Source organism: Manis pentadactyla, chromosome 1 (assembly GCF_030020395.1).
Source record: "Manis pentadactyla isolate mManPen7 chromosome 1, mManPen7.hap1, whole genome shotgun sequence".
Lineage (NCBI taxonomy): Eukaryota > Metazoa > Chordata > Mammalia > Pholidota > Manidae > Manis > Manis pentadactyla.
In genome coordinates this window covers 22,930,941-22,950,242 of record NC_080019.1, presented here as the reverse complement: position 1 = coordinate 22,950,242, position 19,302 = coordinate 22,930,941, and the positions used below count along the sequence as shown (strand labels likewise).

The window sequence follows — 19,302 nt, the reverse complement described above, 5'->3', positions numbered from 1 at the left end:
ATGTATATTATGAGTATATACCTAGGACAAAGATTATGTACAGACTCTGAATATATGTATGAGAATATGTATGTTCTAGATACCTTTATTGTGAACTCATACTTGTCAAGCACAATAATTACAGACCCATGAGTGCTCTATAGTTGGGCTTTCATATAAGTGCACATCTGTTTAAAACTCAAAGCAATCTTGTAACTCATACTTAAGTGTTTTTGAGGCTCACTTTATGTCTTTGAGGAGATGATAGAAAAGTAACAGATGTCCAACAAGGATATTAAATTGACAAGGAAGCAAGCAACTTAATATAGTTACTTTAATTAATCAATTAACTCATCAATCAGTATAAATTCACTTTAAGAAAATCTTGGGAGTATATTTCCACCAAAGTCTGTGGTTTGTGTCTGTTTTGTTTTGTTTTGTTTTGTTTTTGCAAGGGGGCTGTGGGGCAGGGAGGAGGGAGAGACAGGGAAGAGGAAAAAGATGGTTTTGCACCCGTGATTATATATATAGTCCCAAAATCGGTGTTTCTACCTCTCCAAGAGTCTGTTTTCTGTTGACCTTTATCATTGGAAGAACTTCTTGATATTCAAAGCAGTTTTTCCTAATCTTAGATCTAAATGGGCTGCTGACTGGATTATGCATGTTTGAACATGTAAAAATATTTTCTTGTTGGGTTTAATATTTAATTATCCCTATTGTATGGGGAGAATTGTTAAGCAAGGATCAGAAATCAGATGACACTAATGCTTCCTAATGAGAAAAATCTCTGTTATGCTAACTAAAAATATAGTCAGCTGACTTCTAGTCAGCTGGGTGTGATTCTTAACACTAAATTCCTGAATATTATGGGTAAAATACATTGTCCAATTCAGAAAAGCCTAGACTTTTTCCAGAATCTCATTAGGAAAACATTTAAAAGTGAAATTAAGAGAAAGAAAATCATTTAAAACTATCTTACCATTAGAAAATAAAGTTTACGTGAAGTAAAAGAAAGATGGCAATTTTTGATGTCTGGAGGGAGGGTGGTTATTATGATCGTATTTTAGTATTTGCTTCCTGTTGCTGCCAATGGAGCTATTAAGAATGCATGTTTATGATATCAGTGATACTTTAATTAAAAAACAAAGTAAAAAAAAAAAGAATGCATGTTTATTGAAGTCTCAGTACTGAACATAGGAAAATGAGACCAATCATACTGTTTGTTTTTTAACCAGATAGCTTTAATGAGCTATAAGAAAATTATACCACTGGTGCATAGCACCACATTCATTTCTTAAAAATATGTAATTTTTAAAAATAATAATGGTCATGTTACATGCAGTGTATATGAGATTTAACTTTACTATTTTAATCCATATAACATGAATGCATCTGTTAACATGCATTAAGGTTTTAGAGTTGTACTATTAAAACAAAATGGAAGGGCTGGAGATAGCATCAGGGATTGGTTCCAGATGGACATAATGGATCCTTCTAGGAAGATGGTAATGTTGAAAATGACTGTGATGATTGTACAATTTGGTAAATTTACTAAGAATCATCGAACTGTGCACTTCAAACAGGCAAACTTTATGGCATCTAGATTAAAGATGGCAGCGTGAGAGAGTGTATATCAATGATACTTTAAGAAAAAAAAACTTTATGGCATGTAAATTATACCTCAGTAAACCTGCTAATTAAAAAAAAAAACAATATGTGACCATAGCTGACCCCAGAAGATGTAGAAAACATAAAAAATAGTGATTATCATTCATCAGTGATAATCATTGATGAAATAGAGCAAGATGTTAACCCTCCTTTCCCTCTCTTAAAGTTTACGAGGAAATTCTGCCACACCTTTAATAAACAGATCATCTCAATGCTACTGCAAACTATTTCAGAACATAGAAAATGAAGGAAAATTTCCAAATTCCTTTATATGAAGGGAAAATAACATTGTTATTGAAACAATTGTTATTTCTCCTAAGAGAAAACCAGAGTTCAGTTTGTGAATATTGAAACAATCCTTGAAAGAAAATTATAAAATAGTATATGTAGTGTCACATTTAAAAAGGAACATACAAAACAGCAGCTTAGCATTGTGTTGACTAGTTATGACCCTGGAGCTGGAGTGCTTCGGATTCCCAGTTCTGTGGCTTCCTGGTTCTGTGACCTTAGCAGAGCAACTGAATTTCTTCTGTTTCTCATCAGTTAAAATGGAGACACTAAATAAGAGAGCTTACTTCATAGGGTGCTTAAGAAGGCCAAGTGAGTAAAACACTTAGGTAAGTGCCTGATACTAACTAAATGTTGAATACAATAATAACTGCATAGTTTATAAAAAATTTAAAATGTGTCAAAATTTATTTTGTCATTCCTCTGCTGTTGACTCTTAGATCTGCTGTTGTAAAGAACAGTGCAGTAAATGTCTTCATATGGATATTTCCCTGACTTCTCTATTTCTGAAGGTAGATTTTTAGAAGCAGGATTTTAGAGAAAAAGCCATAAACATTTCAGAGACCCAAATTGCTGTTCAGAAAGATCATACCCATTCCTACCAATGGTAGATAAGAGTGTCTGTATTTACACTCCTTGGGCCAACATTGACCATCATCATTGAAAAGAAAATTGTGTGTAATTTGAAAATCAAAACTATAATGTTACAATTCAAATATTGAGAGCACAGAGCACAACGTTAATTCAGAACATTATCCCCAAATACCTGAAACTCTGAGAAATAGAGATGTTGTCAGTGCTCCTCTAGGTGGGGGTACCCCGGGAGTTGGGTTTTCCTTTTCATATTCAAATTTTACATGATATTAGGATAGTTGCCTTTTGTACCTTTGCTTTAGTTATTTAATCTAATGGAGAAATTTTCCAGAAAACATCAATTAAAAAATAACTACCAAAACAAATGCCACCAGGGAAAAACTTTATATTTTCAGTCATTGTGTGTGTGTGTTTCTTGAAGATGGTTATAAAGTCATGTATCGTTCCAGTCCTTCTCTTCATTGTTTTTTCTAGTTAACCTCTTCCCAATCTTTAAACTGTTTGGAAAGTGAGAATTCGACAAGTTTGGTCAGTGAGAATTGGTCAAATTGCTTTGAAGGACTCATAAACCCGCATTGGGCCAATGCAAATTAACCAATTAAATTTGAATTTAAATGACTTTGCAGCTAGAGCAAACCAGGAACTTTTATGCTCTTTTATGGGGATTAGGTTTGTCTGTCCTAGGAATATCTAGAAGAGCCCTGGGTTATAGTACTACTAAAAGCTGGAAGGGTGAACAGAGCCCATCTCTGTCCTGAAATGTGTTCTGTGAAGATTTGATACTGTCTCTGTCCCTGTAGGAGAGCATTCATCTGAAGTCTTGCCAACAGTGATACCTCCTTACTTTTTTCCTAAAAAATAACAGGGACTGCATCTTGTTACACTATTTAAGACTTGAACAGATTAATATTACTATAACAGTGAGTTTAAATACTTTAAGTCAGAAATGTCAGCAATGATAAAACTCCTTAGCAATTTATTATTAATATTTATTTCGATCCTATACATTAGAGACTGCTCTTGTTTATTAACCTGTCAAGTTTGCTGTGGCTGTTGTTTCAAAGACATCCACATCTGTGACACCTAGTTAACATTTAAGTTCAATGTTGGAAACGTGTTTTTTGTACAGATTAATTATTCTAAATTGGATGGTCCAAATTGAAAGACGACTATGCTTCTGCTGTGTGTCAGCATCTGAGGCTCTTCCAGAGTGTGCATTTCTCTTTATACATATGTCTATGGTCTTTGACTATGACATGGTAGGCATAGTCAGGCCCTTTAAAAATAAATTTGGGTTTATGTTTAAATCTGTCTTTTCCTTAAAGGTAATTATGAGAAAAAGTCATTCCTGTGATCTTAAATGTAGAAAGAATTTAGGATCAAGTATAAGCGTCTTCCTTTCTCGACTTTGTTGCAAATTCTGTTTTCCTTAGGTTAACTTGGATGTTGAATTTGCCTCCTATGCCCTATCAAGGTTTTGAACAATTTCTCTAATATCTAAGGGATATGTCTCACAAAGTCATATATTAAGGTGTCTTTGAACTAAAGAAAACCCTTAAGTGGTTTTTTTTGGAGATGTGGGAAGACAACGTGGCGTCACAGTAAGATGCCCATGTCTTGTTTACTATAGACGTTTAAGGGTCAAATCTGCTTTTGCCTTACAGTCATTAAATTCAGGGGCCAGTAGCTATTCCACTAAGCCACAGAAATCACTGAGACTCCCACCAATCAGTGCCTGCTAATATGTATGCAAGGTTTAGGAAATTAAAGTCCACGAGTCTTGAAAATCCATTGAGTTCTTTACTCGTTGAAGAGGATGTATTTGGAGATACACTCTCTGTCCAAAGATTTGAAAGTCTCTCTGTTTACTTTTTAGCAACAATTCTCAAACCACATTATTCAGTGTTCTCTGAGCTTACATCAAAGAACGGCAGTTTTCCCAATACTCAGGACATTAATAAAAAGAGTTTTGAATGTTTAGCTTTTCTCCAACAGTTGTCATGCATTGACTTCGGAAATTGCCTTGGAAACATATGGTATAGATCTAGTATATCTCATGCTTTGAGTCTTTCAAAATAACACTAATGATTACTGTTTGTTAATTTCTTACTCATTTATGAGAGATTAATTTCTACCAGATGGCAACATGTGAATGCCTGAAACAATGAAGAACTTCAGGTTTCCATGACATCCTTACCAGAGGCAGGAATCACTTTACCTCCATGTTTGTTTAAGGATCTATGGCATCTACTTACACAGTTTGACTCCCACATTTTAATGGTGTTTATGGAGGGATATAGAAATTAAGAGACTTTTTCCTTTTCCCATTTCTTTTTCCCTTTTACAAGAGGTTTACGTTTTTATTTGCTATTTATTATACTTGTTATTTGATGTGACGGAGTCTCTTAGACTTTGCATTGCCGTAAAAACATGGTTAATTTTGTTTAAAAAGAAAATCAGCAATGCCCAGATTTGTGTCCTAAAAATATAATAATAATTCTTTCAGGTAACTTTATTCTTTTCAAAAAATTTGATTTGGAGGGTACAGGAGTTAATACAACAACAGCATTACGGAAGAATTCAAACTTGCCTCACAATCTGTTGATTTTGTAATGAATTATCCCTATCATCGTGTACCTGTATCCATATTTTGTTGAGCCAGAAAATTTAATGTTAGTAGCATAAGATTATTGATAGCACTGTTGTGAGTTGAGTTTGTTCTCGGTTCCTGTCTCCACAGCAACAAAGAACTGAAAGAGAGAGACACAATAGGGAAGCAAAGCAAAAGTTTTATTCGAATACACTCCAAAGGAGGAGTGGACCAGAGTCAAGGTAGACAAAAGGCTTCCATCCATTAGGTGGGAGGCCTAGATACCGCATTCTGGCTTGGAGGCACCTCTTTGATTGACAAGGTGGGGTTATTTGATTGATGGGTCCATTCATAGCCATCCCTCTCAGCACACATGTCCTTTCCTATGATGAGGCGTGTTTTGGGCAGTTCTTAGTTTTGTTGGATTGCGCCCATGTTGGGATCAGGTTGGGACCAGTTTGGCCTGGTCCCAGTAGGCAAAGAAGTTATCTTTCTGCAAAGCCTTTGTTGTCATCACATGGGACCCCCTACCTGGGCAGAGTTTGGACAGTTTTTTTCTTGAACTTATCTTCTCCTTCCTCAACTGCTCACATCTATCTTTCTACCTAACAGCACTAGTGAGCGAATTGGAGCTATTCTCCCAGTTCAGAGATCTTGTCATAAGATGCCCAAACCAAATCTTCTGTATTCTTAGGAATTTGTGAGAGGGTCTTTGTATGTCTTGCAGAGCTAAGTAAAACCTCAGAGGTGGTTGGAAAGAATTTGAGGCCCTGAATTCGCTCTCTAAACTATACACCATCTGATCCTGAAATGTAAGTGTGACATGTAGGGAACAGCATTTCTGCACATTTACTTTGTGGTTCATCAAATGAATGGGACCTCTCCAGCCTTCTTATGTAGTAGAAAGAGCGGGGACCTTGGAATTCTTAGGTTCCAGGTTTGAAAATTCATACTCCCTTTTAATTCAACTAGCTTCTCTGAGACTTGGCTTTCTAATCAACAAAATGGAAAAGACTTGCATCTTGGGACTTCTGTGAAGATTAAATGAGAATGTATTAAAAATGTGTCTAACATAGTAAACATCCGACCAATAATAGCTTTCATTGTCCCTGTTCTGCTGATAGCCAATTCTCAAATTTATCTCAGCTGTTTTCTTGTGACCTGGGAAGCCATAGAAGTGAATCCCTCGTGTAGCTTCTGTGCTTTGTGATAACTGCACTCCCCCCACCAAACTGTATTTTTCATTATATGAATATAATGTTTTTACTAGTTTTGTAACTGAAGTAGCACTTCAAAATGCCTTCATTCCAAATCAAAGTTATCTGAAACCTTTGCATGATAATGCACATTCTCTTCTCTTATGAATTAATAACAATGCCCTCCCCCACACAAAGGAACACAAACAGCACAGTGACTTTCTAGCTCAGCTGATTTCCCATTTGCCAGGGGTGTTGGAGAGGGTTCATATCAGTATTCAATGATAGATATTTAATGTTGGCCTACTGTATAAGGTGCTCTGCCAGGTGTTACAGGGTATAGAAAATCCTGTCTTGAAGGAACTTACAATGGTGGAAGCCATGAGACATAAGAGAATTACAATGTGAGTTGGATATGTTAAGTTATGACAGATGCTAGGCACTCTGCATATGTTTGTTTGAGGGAGGGAAGCATTATTTATTTCTGAGGGAAATGAAGTAAGGCTTCAAAGCAGAGATGGCAGATGCCTCTCAGGTCTCTCACTCAAAGATCCTGTGTGTCTTTAGAACTGGAAAAAAATCAGACCTGAGCACTTACTTTAGAGGCACTCTTCACAGTTGAAGACTAGAATGAGGCAGTTGGCATTCTTCTTCTGTATGTTCCAGTAGCCTTTTGAAGGTTGTTATGTGGATGGAAGTTTGTTAGTAAAATGGAGAGGAAGGAGACAAGTAACCTTGCATTTGCACGAAACAATGTGTTGTTGTGCAGAGAATACATTCTCTATCCCTAGGTAAGGGATTGTGTAAGGTTTGGATGTGGCTTTACCTTTTCTTGATTAAAAGAAAAAATTTTTCATAATTCCAGATTAAAGACTGAGACTGCCCCACTGTGAATAAAAATCTGCTTGAAGGATCCGAAAAATCCTCTTCTATGTAGGAAAGGTTTCACAGCACAGCTCAGTGTCTGGGATTTGGAATAATCTTCCTTTGTTTCCTGCTTAACTGCAGATGAAGGAGTCTCTTGGTTACAGTGGTTTCCTGTATTTGCTCAATTTATAGAGTCAGCTGTACAAAGGTAAAGTTTTATACAACATCTGCAAATTAGAACTAAAGGAAGAGGAGACAGTAGGAATGGGCCTTTTGCCTTTAAAGAAAAAAATCATCTTTATTTTTACCCTAACAGCTGAAAAAGCAACCTGTGTTTAGAGATGTTCTCTATCCTTTGACATCTGAAATAACAATTTTAATCTTTGTTTTCTGGATTCTTGGAAAAGAAATCCATGCTATCCTAAAATATGGAGGCAGATTTCAGAAATCGGTAAAATATTTATATTTAATTTATTTAGTTTCTTTATTTATATCACTCATTCGTCCTACTCAGGAAATTCATTTTAGAGTCCTTGTGTCTCAGAAAATGTCTGTCAAGACTTGATACTTGCAAGGCAAACTAGGGAAGGGGAAAGACTTCAGGGAGGAGAGGGATAGCAGTCCTTGGTTGGCAGATTTTCATTCCGAAGGAACTGCCTCTGTCTGCTCTTTAGTTCTCGTCTACCCTTCTGCTGCTTACTTTCAGGGCTTATTTATCACTTCTGTCAGAGGCTGCAGTGGGAAAGTGAAAAATCAGATTTATTAATTTTTCATAGTAGCCCTTGGTTCATGAGGCAGGGAATGAAAAGAGGCTGGAAACACTGGATAAGGGAAGGTTTAAAAATTATTTATTAGTATATTCCTGCCCTTTTAGCCACTAATAAGCAAGAAAAAAATCCTGCAGAACAAAGAAACCCATATTGGACAAAAATGACTAACCTTTTAGATAATTCTACGCACAGTATTATAAACTCCATGAAGATTCTGTATCCCTGATATTATCATACTAATAAACATTTATTGAGCATTTGTCATAGTCAGCATCCATACTATCCTTTCTATGCATATCTTCATTTAATCTTCATTCAACTTGATGAGATAGTTATTACTATCATCTCCCTTCTACAGATGTGGGTGTGGAGCCTTACCAAGGTTTAATACCTTGCTAAGGTCTTTCAGGTAGTAAATAGTGAAGTAAGAACTCAAAAGCAGCCTTGTCTGACCTAAGAGTTCATGCTCTTAACCTCTATCTAGGTTGTCATACTGAAATATTGATTTCCCATCATGGTTATGACCCTATAGTAGGTACTTAAAGGCACTCATTGTGCTCACCTTCTTTGTGGAAGCTGTAATTCTAAGATGCACCAATTAACCTAAACAATGCAGAATCAAAGATAACTAAGTGGTAGGAATAAAGAAGGACAGATTTAATGTAATCTTAAAAGATCAGGTTTGACTTAGTTGGATTGAAAGGGAGATTCATTTGTCATTCCTTTCCTCCCCGTTTGTAGTTTGGATCCTGTGCCTGGCCCTACACCAGGTGGAGTTCAGTTCATTAGGGAAGTACCACCTACGTGTCAGGCATGGTGCTGGACGTGGAGATGACAAACCCCAAGCTGTGAGTAAGGCACTGTGGTTTCCTGTGGGAGTTAGAGGGTGATAATGAGATAACATTGTAAGTACCAAGGTACCAGATATCAAATCTGATTTTGTAAGAAATGTTTCATTCCCTCAACCTAGGACAGGCACAGTCGCAGGGGGCCAGCTGGTGAGAAAATGGGGATCAGCAGAGGTGAGGCTTAGAACCTCCCCCCTCATGTTCTGAGAGAAATCTTCTGCATACATGGATGTTTATTGCCCTCGTCTAGCTCGGATTAACACATAGTCTACAGGCACACACCTGATCATCTGCATTTGCTCTCTTACAACACTAAACTCTGTTTTCTACCTTTGTCTCGTATCTACCTACTACTTCAGCATTTTATTAAAAATAATAATGATAGAGAAATGTGGTATCCACATATGGATCAGGTTTGAAAATCAAATGAATATTCATATTTGAACTGACTGTGTATAGTTCATGGTGCGTGAACAAAACCGAAAGCTTCTGTGATGACTGCCCTTGCACTGTTCACCATGTAACTTGTTCACTATGTAAGAATTTGTACTCCATGTAAGAATTTGTTCGTTATGCATAAGAAGATTGGAGACTGACGAGAATTGGGCTTGGGGTGGATTAATGATTGTGCATTGAGTATTGACCCCCCTATACAGAGGTTTATTGTGGTTAACAACTATTTGATCAATAAATATGAGAGATGCCCTCACAAAATATATATATATATATATATAAACACACTTCCAATTGTAAAATAAATAAGTAACCGGGATGTAATGTATAGCATAAGGAATATAGTCAAAATATTGTAACAACTTGGTATGGTGATAGCTGGTACCTAGAATTATCATGTATATAAATGTTGAATCACTGTGTTGTACACCTGAAACTAATGTAATGTAATACTGTTGTCAACTACCCTTCAATTAAAAAAAAAAAAAAAAGAAATATTTCATTCTCATATTAGTTTGGGAAATGGCTGTGTTAAACAGTTCAACAAACATTTTTAATTGCAAGGTTTCTCAGAGCCTCTTTGGATACTAATGTGCTTTGTGACTAAGAGGTTATGACAACTTTGGAAACACTGAAAGCAAACCCTGATGGCGTCACTTTCTCAGGTTACCTTTCTCATAGCAGATCTTACTTGAGGTAAAATTTATGACTCCTTAGAAAAACTTTTGGGAGTGACCTGATATCTTGAATATGGGTCTAATATTTTTAGTTTGGCAGTTGGGGGAATAGAGATTTTTATGATGTTAAAAATTATGACTTTCCCTTGCTGAAGAAAGTGGAATGTTGTAACAAAAAGAGGTATACAGAGTAATTATTAAGAGAATCATTAGAGAGCTTGAGGTGGAAACATCAAGGAGGGTTGATGACAGCCTGTCCCTAAGTCTGCTTCCATTTTGCTCCCCTCATTATCTTGCCTCCTAGGACCTGGGTGGCACAGATGAAATGTCCGTCTTCCTAAAGTCTTTACCACATTCACTTTGGGGTGAAAAGGGGCAGTGTAGATGGTGGCTCTGATTTTTCATCTCTGAAGCTAGTAACGTAAAAAAACCCATATCATAAAAAGCCTGGTTCGTAGTGAATTGAACTCAACAATCAAAATGATTCAGTTGAACCATTTTAAAGAAGAATCGTTAAAAAGAAGTCACAGCCTTTCACCAAATAGCTGATTCTTCTTCCACTTCAAATGTGTTGTAGTTTATTTTTCTATGTGTGATTTGGTTTGGTGAGAACTATTTTAAGACAGAAGTATAGACCAAATGTGGATTGTTTCAGGGCAAAGGTGATTCTGAAATTACTACTGTGTTTATAAAAAGCAAAAAATGTGTGGTAATTCTTAGGAAGACACATTTTTCAGCAATATCAGATATGTCAGTGAACCAACTACAGCCTAAAGAGCACAGGGCAGAAAAGGGAATGATGGGAGGGCATTGGATATTACCATTATCAACAATTTTCAGTTGACTGACTGTGAAGCAGAGTCTAAGAGTCTTGACTTCATCAGAAGGAGGCAGACACATGCCTAAAAAACTTAAGTAATAACCATGATGTGCTAAGTATCAAGGGAGTGGTATAGGTAGTGTGAGAGTTCAGATAGGATGTAAACTGGGCAGAGTAATGCTGTGCCTCAAAGATGTCCATGTTCTAATCCTTGGAGCCTTTGAAGATGTTATACTGCATGGCAAAGAGGAAGTAAAGTTGCTAATCAACTGACCTTGACATAAACAGATGGTTTTGCATTGTCCTGGCTGGCCCAGTGTAATCGTAAGTTTCTTGAAAGTGGAAGTTGGAAGGCAGAAGGGGAGGTCAGAGTCAGAGAGATTCAGAGGTGCTACATTATTGGAAGAAGGGCCTGCAAGCCAAGAAATGAAGGTGCCCTTAAGGGGTCATAAAAGGCAAGGAAATAGATTCTCCCCTAGAGCCTTGAGGAAGAAAGTAGCCCCGCAAACACCTTGATTTTAGCCTTGTGAGACCTATTTTAACTTTTGGCCTCTAGAACTGTAAAATAATAAGTTTTTGTTGTTGTAAGCCACCAAGTTTGTTGGTATTTGTTAAAGCAGCAATAGGAAATTAATACAAGGATGCTGAGGAGAAAGAGGAGTCCGGGGCAGTTTCATGAAGAAGGTGGTTCTTGAGCCAGGCATTAAAGATAAGACTATTAGTAATAGAATTATAGTTGTAGAATTTATGGTCCAGGTGCTGAGCTAAGGTCTTTATACCCTTTAATTCATTGGTCCTTACAAAAACTCTGTAAAGATAGTCTTTTCCCCCCATTTTGGAGATGAGAAAACCGATTTAGAGAAGTTTGCTAACTTGTGCAACCAGTACAGTGCAGTACCAATTGCTTACGACTAGGTAATAGCTGTTCTTTTAACAACATGATGGCAGCTGGCATTTATTGAGTGCTTGTGACACAGTATCATTATCTCATGGAATCCTCTCATTCATTTGTGATTTTTCTAAGACTTTAATTTATCTGGTTAACAGTGTGGCTGATGAGAGGGGAAGAGACCAGAACCAGGCCAGTGCTGATCAGAACACAAAATGCAGTGAAGACAGTGGGCATGGGAAGAAGAGAACATTCCAGAGATAATCTGCTTCTTTGTTGAAACGTAACTCCCATATTGAAAAAATTTCCCTTCCATCTCTAATTTCTCCTACCTGGTGTGATTAGGGTGCTGCATTTTAATATGTTTGGGCAGTTTTTAATTAGAATTAATAAAAGGTGTCAGACTTTTCCATGTACCCACAAAGCATGGGCAGCAGTCATATAAACCCCTCTATAATATGCCTCATTTCTCTCCTGCAGTGATAACTCATAGAGATTGTCTTCAGCTTCCTGGTGTTTTAGACCAAGAGAGTAGTAACTTTCTTACTTAAGTTCAACAACAGCAAACGTATATTTATTGAAAACCATTTAAGAGAACAATATGCTTGTTGTGGGAATCTCAAAAGTCTGAAAATCAGTTTGGGAACACACCTGAACAAGGTGGTGAAATGAAATTAGAAAAAGGAGGTGAATTACTATTAGTTGGGGTCAGTAATTTTGTAGAATGAACACTGGCTTCTTTTCAAGTAGACATATATTCACAGTTTTCTCTGCCTAAATGTAAGAACCTTTTAAAGACTTCAGAAAAGCCTCTAACTTTGATCTGTAAAATTACATCCACCTTCTATTTTAGTGGAACCAGTTCTGCTATCTTTTAGAGTCAACAAAGTAAGATTCATAAACCCTAAGTATTGTCTGTCTTCTAATGGATGGATTCATTGTTTTATTTATGCTACTTATCATAAGAACTAATGATATTGTTCCTACAAATAATTCTTTTTCAGAGTGTATGGAGCCTTTACTAATACTGAATAGCACAAAGCATTTATGTAGGGTTGATGTTTTTTTTTTTTAATAGCATATATATATATATTCCCAAACTGAACAGTAATACTTGGGAGTATACCCATCTACTCCCTTCATAGATAATACTGATTCTCAAGAGAGATTTTAGTACTCCAATATGAGGTACAAGACAGATTCCTTTATATCACTTACTACTCTGTTGTGAGTGTGTCTCTGTGCATTCATTTGCATAGACTGAGCCTTTCCACTAATTTCAAAGACTTTTCACTGCTCACTTCAGTAGTGTAAGTCCTTACTACCCACTGGGGTTTCATTTTTCTCTCCAGTAAGTAATCAAAGCCAAATCCTCAAAGCCTGAATATCTTAGAATAGTTTCTCATTGAGTTCTGAGTTGTTCATTCTTCTTAGTTTTAATCAAAGAAGACTACATTTGCATTTTTGTCATCTTCATTTCAAAGTATTTGGTGTTTTAGTAGATTCAGAATCACCCTGAATGGTTATACATCAGTGGAATCCACTAGCCATTTCAAAAAAACTGTCCGTCAGAACAGGGGCCCATTTTTATATAAGTGGTATAACATTTAAATACGTAAACATTGAAAACGTGTATGTCCAGATTACTTAGAAGTGGAAGTCATCACGGCAGGGAAATTTGGGTAATCTGGAGTCCTCACACAGTCACCAGCCTGTGTTGGCTTCCGACCACTCCTGATTCTCAGTCCCCTTGATGTGCCTTGGGTTCCCCTGTTGCCTTCTTTATGTCTACCCACAACATTATACACAGCCAGCCTAGCCATCAACTCTCTTTGCACCAGTTCTGCCTTATTTTCTGCCTTTGTTCCGCTTGCAAGGTATTTTTCCATCTCTTCAATTAGCTTTATTAACCAGGAGATAGGGATGAGTAAGGACACAGGGAATACAGCGTGTTCTGTGTGTGTGTGAGAGAGAGAGAGAGAGAGAGAGAGTCAGAGACAGAGACAGACATACACCTAGAAAACCAGTAGACTTTCACATAGACATCCCTCCATGTTGACCTTCATATTGAGAGTGTACCGCTGATCTCTTAGTGACCAAAATCATGCTCTGCCTGGTGGGCCCCTGGAGTTAGTGCATTATCCACGGCAAATGTGCAGCATTTGGCAAGTAATTTTTTAGAGTTAGGTCATTCTTAATAACTTTTGTTTTTTCCATAGAAGTGGTGAGACTTTGGACTAGTAAGTTATTTGTATGATTTCTAAGTATGTAAAAGTTCAGGAAGCCTTTGCAAGTATATTCTCTCCTAATTATTTAAAACTCAGAAGCTCTGAAAAACAGTGGGAACGGGTGGGGGTCTGCCGAAGAGGATGTGATTTGAAATAAATAAAATCCATATGCTTAAAGCACTGTGTATGTCAACATGAAATTTCCAGGTTTGCTATAGATCTGTTCTCATTTTTCTTAAGGAGATTATATCCAAATGTTTTATTATTGTAAGATCCAGATCCCGATCTGCCTTCAGTGCTTTGTTTTGTTCAGTCTTGGCTTTTGGACCAAAATAATAGCCACTTATTATTTTGCCAGAAATTCAGCATTACCACTAATGTTTTTCTTGACAATTATACAATAGTCTTGGTTGTTATGAAAATTACTTCACTTAAGTATATAAAAATATGTGTAGACACAGATACACAAATATGCACACTACGTTTATATGTATTCAAACTAAAAGTTGGCTTATGACAAAATGTGAAATCCAAATATTTATATACTTTGAGAAAAAAAATCAAGCCAAGAACATGAGTTTTGTTTTCCATTATCAAGAGGTAGGGGATGGGGCATATTGTGAGTAATGGGTAATTTATTCTTACCCTTAAATTATCAGATTTTATGGGTTTTAGGAGTAACATAAACATTGTGTATGCGTATTTACATAGGAATGTAAAACAAAGTGAATTTGGGAGGAAATGTTTAAAAGATTAACAGATTAAATGTTTAACAGATTATCAAATTATTTTCTTAAATTTTAATTACTAGTTCAGTAGAGAAGTACTTAGGGGAAGCATTTGTATTTTCTTCTAGTTGAAAGTATAAAAGTGACTGTGGATTTCCTGTTTCAACCAAGAATGAAGGCGAGCTATGAGCCATTCACTTCCTGAGTGGCCACATTCCAGCTGTGCAGACTGGTCATAGCACATCTGCCAATCAGAACAGGCCCTGGAGGGAAGCCCTCAGATGCTGAGCCTTGTTTACATGCATGGAACTCTGTTTCTTTCTCTCCTCTTGTGTGTTGTACCACTAAGAGGATTTGTGGGGGAATTTGCTATCACAGGCCTAAATAAACTGTACAAAACTAGGATCACAGCCACATCAAATGCTATTACGGGCAGACTTTTAGCTCATCTTTAGCCACAGGTAAGACTTGTTGCTTTGTTATATGAGGATAGCTGATCTGCATCCGGTTTCTAGCTTTACTTTGAGACATTATGTTTTACATTGGTTGATGAAACTAGCAGTCTAAACGCTGAAGAGGAATGATTGAAAACAAATGATTAAAATATATGCTGTATTGCTATGAGTTTAAATTTTTAGTACTCAACAAGTGAAAAACCATGGTATTTTTATTTAAGGGTGGGGTAAAACCAAGTTAAAACAAAAGTTTTAAAAGGGGGAGCAACGTTAGTTACTGTGTAGAGAAATTGGAACCAGAAACATATTAACATTGTATATTTTGAAAAGCATTATATCTAAACAAACATGTTGTATTGTAAATCTTCCTACTTATTTAGTCTTTCAAAGAACAGTGTCTTCCTATATATTAACTCTGGTTTAAAAATTTTTTTCTTTTTTATTATGAGCCCATTCAGAATTGATATGTACATTTAACTCTGAAACTCTGATTCTTTTCTTCCATAATACTCTCTGGAAGTTTTAGGGTATGTTTTCCTTATCTTTATGCTGTTCCACCAGCAATACAATTAAGGAAGAAAAAGAACTCCTGCCTAATCTTGTTCTGCTATTAAGTTCTATCATGTTGGTATTAATTCCAAAAATATTTTAGAAAACTGTATTTTAATTACATTGCAAAGGATTTTGTTAAGTCATTGCATAGAATTTTATTGTGGCTTACCCATTGCTTTCTGTTGTTAGTGTTTCTATAACACTGAGATCTTTTTTTCCACATTTCTTTATATATTTTTAAGCATTTATTGAGAAAAATCATTACTTGGAATTAAAAAAAAAGACAACCTGTGGATTTTATGGTGCTTTCTCTTGTATGTAATAATTCAGGTTGATTAACAGCATTTTACAGCAGTCCAAACAGGCACTTTTAAGACCTCAAGCAGCCGTGCTCTAGTCCCTTACCGTACAGCAACATTGCTGACATTTGGGGTCAGATAATTCTGTGTTGCAGCATGAATTGTAGGATGTTTAGCCACATCTCTGGTCTCTGTACTAGATGCCAGTAGTTTCTTACAACCCCAGTTGTGATAACCAAAAATGGCTCCAGATATTGATTGTCACATGTCCCCTGGAAGAGGAGGAGTGAAATCACCCCTGGTTGAGAACATTATAGCTCATTAGACCTAATTATTTGTGAAACAATAAAATCCAACTTCTGGAAAGTTCTGGGTGATACAGTTAAGGATGAGGCTGTACTTGTCTTAGTGTATTTGCAGATGTTGCTATAGCTGACTGCTCATCCCAGCCCCCCCCGCCCCTTCCTGTTAGAAGCTTTTGCCAACCATGATTCATGGAATGATTTTTTTGAGCTGAGTAATTTGTGGCTTTTCAGTTTCCTTTCTTTCCTTAGCCAAATTTGTTTTGGTTTTAGCAAAGTTCTTAAAACAGCAAAGATCTTAAAAATAAAATAATATGTGTAGATGTGCTTTCCAAGTAGATGATTTTAACAAACTGTAAAAACTTTATATGCCTGTCCTTTGTATCCTTTCTACCTCCTCTCTCAGAAAAATCCTCTCAACTCTGATGAAGAGCTGTATACAGGGGAAGACACAGCAACTTTGGAACAATTCTTTGTGAATTCTAATGGTATTTATTCTTAACAACAGCTTGCAGTTAAGAACTTCTCTTCCAGGGCTTCTAAAGAGCATCTTGACATGTAACTTCTTTCTTTACAGATCGCAACGAACGAAATAAACCAGAGCAGCGTTCTTCAAGGTATGAATTCATAGTATTTAATAATTCTGTATAAAGCTTCTTGTTTGGGAAATATTATTTGGGGGCAATGCAGGTATCCCTTTTAGAGTTACTGTATATTGAATCTTATGTGGTATTCAAAGAAGCTTCACAAGCGAAATATTGTTCATTCCTCTGAACAGAAATTCTTTATAAAATTATCAGCTACCTGGAAGACATATTTATTTTGAGAATTCCTATCAGTGACAGGTAAATCTTTATAAAAATTTATCTTATTTACTTCCTTTTGTGGTTTATTTTCCTGCCCTTTCTTAACTGGCATTTTTATGAATGTGTTTGCTTTTTTCCTAATTATAAAACTAGCATGGATGGATTCATCATATAAATTTTAGAAACATTTTGTAAAATACAAAGCATTAAAAAATAAAACAGCCGGTCTTCCAACTAGAGAATGCTGGCTACTACTAAAAACTTAGTGTAATTCTTTCTAGATTTTTTTATCGATATATATATAATATATATATATTATATATTATATATATATATTGAATTAAAGAATTCAAATGGGATATATATATATATATCCCATTTGAATTCTTTAAGTTCTTGTTAGATAGTTTGGAATGGCCAACAGGTTCTATCACTGAAGCCTCTCACCCCTACTGTCTGAGACCTTCACCAGCACTGAAGAGTATTTTTTTATATGTATATATATATATTTTTGGTATCATTAATCTACAGTTACATGAGCAACATTATGTTTACTAGACTCCCCCCATTATCAAGTCCCCACCACATACCCCATTACAGTCACTGTCCATCAGTGTAGTAAGATGCTATAGAGTCACTACTTGTCTTCTCTGTGCTATGCTGCCTTCCCCGTGCCCCACTCATGTTATGTGTGCTAATCGTAATGCCCCTTTTTCCTCTTCTCCCTCCCTTCCTACCCACCCTCTCCAGTCCCTTTCCCTTTGGTAACTGTTAGTCCATTCTCGGGTTCTGTGAGTCTGCTGCTGTTTTGTTCCTTCAGTTTTTGCTTTGTTCTTATACTCCACAGATGAGTGAAATCATTTAATACTTGTCTTTCTCCGCCTGGCTTATTTCACTGAGCATAATACCCACTAGCCCCACCCATGTTGTTGCAAATGGTAGGAGTTGTTTTCTTCTTATGGCTGAGTAATATTCCATTGTGTATATGTACCACATCTTCTTTATCCATTCATCCACTGATGGACACTTAGGTTGCTTCCATTTCTTGGCTATTATAAACAGTGCTGCGATAAACATAGGGCTGCATATGTCTTTTTCAAACTGGGCTGCTGCATTCTTAGGGTAAATTCCTAGGAGTGGAATTCCTGGATCAAATGATATTTCTAATTTGAGTTTTTTTAGGAACATCCATACTGCTTTCCACAATGGTTGTACTAATTTACATTCTCACCAGCAGTGTAGGAGGGTTCCCCTTTCTCCACAACCTCACCAACATTTGTTGTTTGTCTTTTGGATGGTGGTGATCCTTACTGGTGTGAGGTGATATCTCATTGTGGTTTTAATTTGCATTTCTCTGATGACTAGCAATGTGGGGCATCTTTTCATGTGTCTGTTGGCCATCTGAACTTCTTTGGAGAAGTGTCTGTTCAACTCCTCTGCCAATGTTTTAATTGGATTATTTGCTTTTTGTTTGTTGAGGTGTGTGAGCTCTTTATATATTTCAGATGTCAACCCCTTATCGGATATGTCAGTTGTGAATATATTCTCCCATACTGTAAGATGCCTTTTTGTTCTGTTGATGGTGTCCTTTGCTGTACAGAAGCTTTTCAGCTTGATATAGTCCCACCTGTTCATTTTTGCTTTTGTTTCCCTTGCCCGGGGAGATATGTTCATGAAGAATGTCCAAGAGATTTTTGCCTATATTTTTTTCTAAGAGTTTTATGGTTTCATAACTTACATTCAGGTGTTTGGTCCATTTCGAATTTACTTTTGTGTATAGGGTTAGACAGTGATCCAGTTTCATTCTCTTACATGTAGCTGTCCAGTTTTGCCAACACCAGCTGTTGAAGAGGCTGTCATTTCCCCATTGTATGGCCATGGCTCCTTTATCATATATTAATTGACCGTATATGTTTGGGTTAATATCTGGAGTCTCTATTCTGTTCCACTGGTCTGTGGGTCTGTTCTTGTGCCAGTACCAAATTGTCTTGATTACTGTGGCTTTGTAGTAGAGCTTGAAGTTGGGGAGTGAGATCCCCCCAACTTTATTCTTCCTTCTCAGGATTGCTTTGGCTATTCGGGGTCTTTTGTGGTTCCATATGAATTTTAGAACTATTTCTTCCAGTTCATTGAAGAATGCTGTTGGTATTTTGATAGGGATTGCATTGAATCTGTAGATTGCTTTAGGCAGGGTGGCCATTTTGACAATATTAATTCTTCCTAGCCAAGAGCATGGGATGAGTTCCCATTTGTTAATGACCTCTTTAATTTCTCTTAAGAGTGTCTTATAGTT

The 19,302-nt window shown here is 36.5% G+C and overlaps 1 protein-coding gene across 2 annotated transcripts in view; it reads left to right on the top strand.

Moving 5' to 3' along the window:
- The window catches only part of SH3D19 (SH3 domain containing 19), a 170,512-nt gene that overhangs the window by 61,997 nt on the left and 89,213 nt on the right, over nt 1-19,302 (top strand). For both annotated transcript variants that reach the window (XM_036887689.2, XM_036887688.2), the window contains exon 2: nt 16,781-16,820. In XM_036887689.2, coding sequence (XP_036743584.2) covers nt 16,781-16,820 — 40 coding nt within the window. The remainder of the gene's footprint in view (nt 1-16,780; nt 16,821-19,302) is intronic.